This window comes from Macaca mulatta, chromosome 3 (assembly GCF_049350105.2).
Source record: "Macaca mulatta isolate MMU2019108-1 chromosome 3, T2T-MMU8v2.0, whole genome shotgun sequence".
NCBI lineage: Eukaryota > Metazoa > Chordata > Mammalia > Primates > Cercopithecidae > Macaca > Macaca mulatta.
The window spans coordinates 185694013-185698137 of NC_133408.1; the positions used below are offsets into that span (position 1 = coordinate 185694013).

At 37.4% G+C, this 4125-nt stretch overlaps 1 protein-coding gene across 1 annotated transcript; it reads left to right on the forward strand.

Moving 5' to 3' along the window:
• The first annotated feature begins 1299 nt into the window (after positions 1-1299).
• Positions 1300-2054, forward strand: LOC707414 (large ribosomal subunit protein uL16). The gene has a single exon (XM_015135160.3). It carries the CDS (start codon positions 1339-1341, stop codon positions 1981-1983), a length of 645 nt encoding a protein of 214 aa, XP_014990646.2. The 5' UTR covers positions 1300-1338; the 3' UTR covers positions 1984-2054.
• The last annotated feature ends 2071 nt before the right edge of the window (positions 2055-4125 follow it).

A 4125-nucleotide genomic window follows, 5' to 3' on the forward strand; every position in this document is an offset into this window, starting at 1 on the left:
GACGGGGTTTCACCGTGTTAGCCAGGATGGTCTCGATCTCCTGACCTCGTGATCCGCCCGCTTGGCCTCCCAAAGTGCTGGGATTACAGGCTTGAGCCACCGCGCCCGGCCCGTGAACACTTTTTAACTCATTTTATTAGGTCAGCACTATCTGAATAACAAAACCAGATTAAAGACATTACAAGAAAGAAAAATTAAACACCAATATCTCTCATCAACACAGATGCAACATACTTCCCCAAAATATTAGCAAATGTAATGGAATAATTCATAAAAATAATTTTATCACCAAGTGAAATTTGTTTCAGATATATAGGACTGGTTCATCATCCAAAAGTAAATTAAAATAATCCACCACATCAACAGGCTAATAAGAAATACGATAACAATATTATCAGATCAATTCATGTGAAAGAATCCTTTGACAAAAGCCAGTATTCATGCAAGATAAAACTTTCAACAAAGGAGGAGAATTTCCTAAACCTGATAAAGAATATCTACAAAAAACATACAGTTAATAGCATATGTAGTATTAAGAATCTGGACATTTTCCTCATGTTCAGGAACAGGGCAAAAATACCTTGTTTACTTCTATTCAAAACTCATACTGAAAGTCTATTTAATGATAAAATACAAGAAAAGGAATGAAAACATATAGATATTGAAAAAGAAATCGAACTTTAATTGTCCAGAGATGACAAGATTTCCTGTGCAGAAACTCCAAAGACCAACAAAAGAAGTGAAACTAATGTTCAAGTAAAGCAATGTCATAGGAATCAAGATAAATATACAAAGTCAGTTACTTTTTGATATACCAACAATGAAGTAATTTAAATTAAAGACAATAATACAAAATACAAATGTATCAGAAATATGAAATACTCCAGGATAAATCTAACACTATATATATAGGATCTATATGTAGGATATATCTACATGCACAAACTCTGATGACAGAAATCAAAGATCTAAATAAATGTAAAGATATTCTGTGTCATGGAATGGAAGACTTAATACTGCTAATATGTCAATTTTTTCCAAATCATTCTATTTATTCAACACAGTTACAGTCAAAATCATAAGAAGATATTTTATGTATATCAAAAACTAATTCTAAAATATGCACTGAAAGGGGGAAAACCTACAATAGCCGAGAACATTTTGAAGGAAAAGAACGAATTTGGAGGCTCACACTGCCCAATTGTAAGACTTGCAATAAAGATACAGTAATCAAGAATGCATGGTATTGGTCAAAGAATAGACACATAGATCAACGGAATAGAACATAAAGCTCAAGCTCTTTCCCTTCGGCGCGCCACTGAAGATCCTGGTGTCGCCATGGGCCGCCGCCCCGCCCGTTGTTACCGGTATTGTAAGAACAAGCCGCACCCAAAGTCTCGCTTCTGCGGAGGTGTCCCTGATGCCAAGATTCGCATCTTTGACCTGGGGCGGAAGAAAGCAAAAGTGGATGAGTTTCCGCTCTGTGGCCACATGGTGTCAGATGAATATGAGCAGCTGTCCTCTGAAGCCCTGGAGGCTGCCCGAATTTGTGCCAATAAGTACATGGTAAAAAGGTGTGGCAAGGATGGCTTCCATATCCGGGTGCGGCTGCACCCCTTCCACGTCATCCGCATCAACAAGATGTTGTCCTGTGCTGGGGCTGACAGGCTCCAAACAGGCATGCGAGGTGCTTTTGGAAAGCCCCAGGGCACTGTGGCCAGGGTTCACATTGGCCAAGTTATCATGTCCATCCGCACCAAGCTGCAGAACAAGGAGCATGTGATTGAGGCCCTGCGCAGGGCCAAGTTCAAGTTTCCTGGCCGCCAGAAGATCCACATCTCAAAGAAGTGGGGCTTCACCAAGTTCAATGCTGATGAATTTGAAGACATGGAGGCTGAAAAGCGGCTCATCCCAGATGGCTGTGGGGTCAAGTACATCCCCAATCGTGGTCCTCTGGACAGATGGCGGGCCCTGCACTCATGAGGGCTTCCAATATGCTGCCCCCACTTAATACCCACCAATAAATTCTACTTCCTGTCCAAAAAAAAAAAAAAGTTCAAAAATACACCCTTACAAACAGTCGACTGATTTTTGGCAAAGAATCAAAGGCAATTCAATGGGCAAAGTTTTTTCAAGAAAATGTGCTCGAAAAATTAGACACGTCTATGCAATAATTGAACCTAAACACAGATATAACATTCTAAATGCATTATAGACAAAACATTATTTTAAATGCATTATAGATCCAAATGTAAACTTAAAAATCAGAAAATTTCTGCAAGAAAATATAGAAGAAAGGTGATACTGGGTTTAGCTACGTATTTTAAAATAAAAGACCAAACATTTTTCATGAAAGAGAAAAGTCATAAGTTGAACTATGTTAAAAGTAAAATTTGCTTTGTGAAAGACACTGTTAAGATAATCAAAACAAAAGCCAAAGAATGAGGAAAATATTTGAAAGTCACCTGTCTGATAAAAGACTTGTATCCAAAATATACAAATAATGATTAAAACTCAACAGTAAGGAAACAAAAAGTACAACTTCCAATTTTAAAATAGGCAAAAGATCTGAACAGATCTGATCTTAAAATTCAGATATTGTCGAAAAAGAAGGAAACATCAAAAACGATTTATCAATTTTTTAGTAATTTTGTACACACAAGGAAATATTTTTGATAACTTTGAATTTCAAAGTGTATAATGACTGCTAGGTAAAAATAACCTGTGTTACTATTATAAAATAGATGACAAAGAACAGGTGAGGTGATTAAGAAAGATGCAAATGAGTTAAAGGTTTAGCTTCGTGATCTAAATTACCTGAGTTGGAAGTTTAACCTGGTAGTTTCTTGCTGTCTAAACCTTAACAAGTTACTTAGCCTCTCTGAAATACAGTTTCCTCACTTAAAACAATGAATCTAAATAACTGTGTCTTACTGTTAGTAGAATAAAGGCATATAGAGAACTTAGAACAATGCCAAACACATGGCAAACACTCAATAAAAGTTGGCTATATACCTTATATGCGTTTCAAAATCAAAAGGTACTCAAGGTTATAATTTTTAAAAGGCACATCTTAACTGTATCTTCTGTCATCTAGTTGCCTTCTGTATTAGGCTTTTTTCGATCAAAGAAGCAAAACCAATGGGATATGGCTAAATATATATTTGTTGCGGGGGTCTGACCAACACAATTTTAGGATAAGGTCAAAGAGTCCTTGTGATGCTGTTGACTTTGTGACTGACAGTAGAGTTTTAAGTCTGTGAGACAGAAAGGAAAACAAATGTCAAGTGGCCATCAGCAAGGTCAACGTGGAAGCCACCTGCAGAAGCTGAAACTCACAAGGGGAAACTGAAACTCCTCTCAGTTTTCAAACCTCTAACTTTGATGATGTGAATGATCTGCAGAAGAAGCTGGAACCTTTCCTTCATCAAGGGGCTGAACACGCACCTGACTCAAGCGTCAGAGAGGCTGACTGGGGATCCAGGGAAAGGCGTAGCAGTGACAGTCCTGGCTGCTGCCTCACATCCACAAAAAGCGAGCCAGCAAATGGGGGACAATGGGGAAGAATGACAAGAGTCACTGATGACCGCACCCCAACCTTCCAAGCATTATAAAATGACTGCTGCTCTACTTCTACCCTCCAAATTTCACACTAAAATGTCTGTGGTGTCCCATCCTAACAAGAAACATGCAGAAAAAGGAATTCCGGGAAATATAATTCATCTTTGCCAAGAAGTCACAACTACAACATCACTGCCACACCACCTCTGGGGCAACAAAGCGTATTAGATTGTTTTTATACTTCTAGATACATTTTACGTTTGTACATATTATTTTAAAAATTTAGAACACTATTCTAAATGTACTTTCAGAGAAATAAATTGACTTTCAGAAATTGGACGTTGTTGTTACAAATAGCTTCAAATGAAGTTTGACATTTTACCATTTGGTTGGTTGGAGTTCAATAGTTCTGTCTGTTTGCTTACTTGCTTTTAATAAAAAGCACTGTAATGCCATATTATTGGAGTTCATGCCTATTACAAATTTGGGTGTTACCTTCACAAGTGAAGTATTAATTAGGTGCATATAAAAATTACAATTCTTTTTTTATACCACAAGTCTACA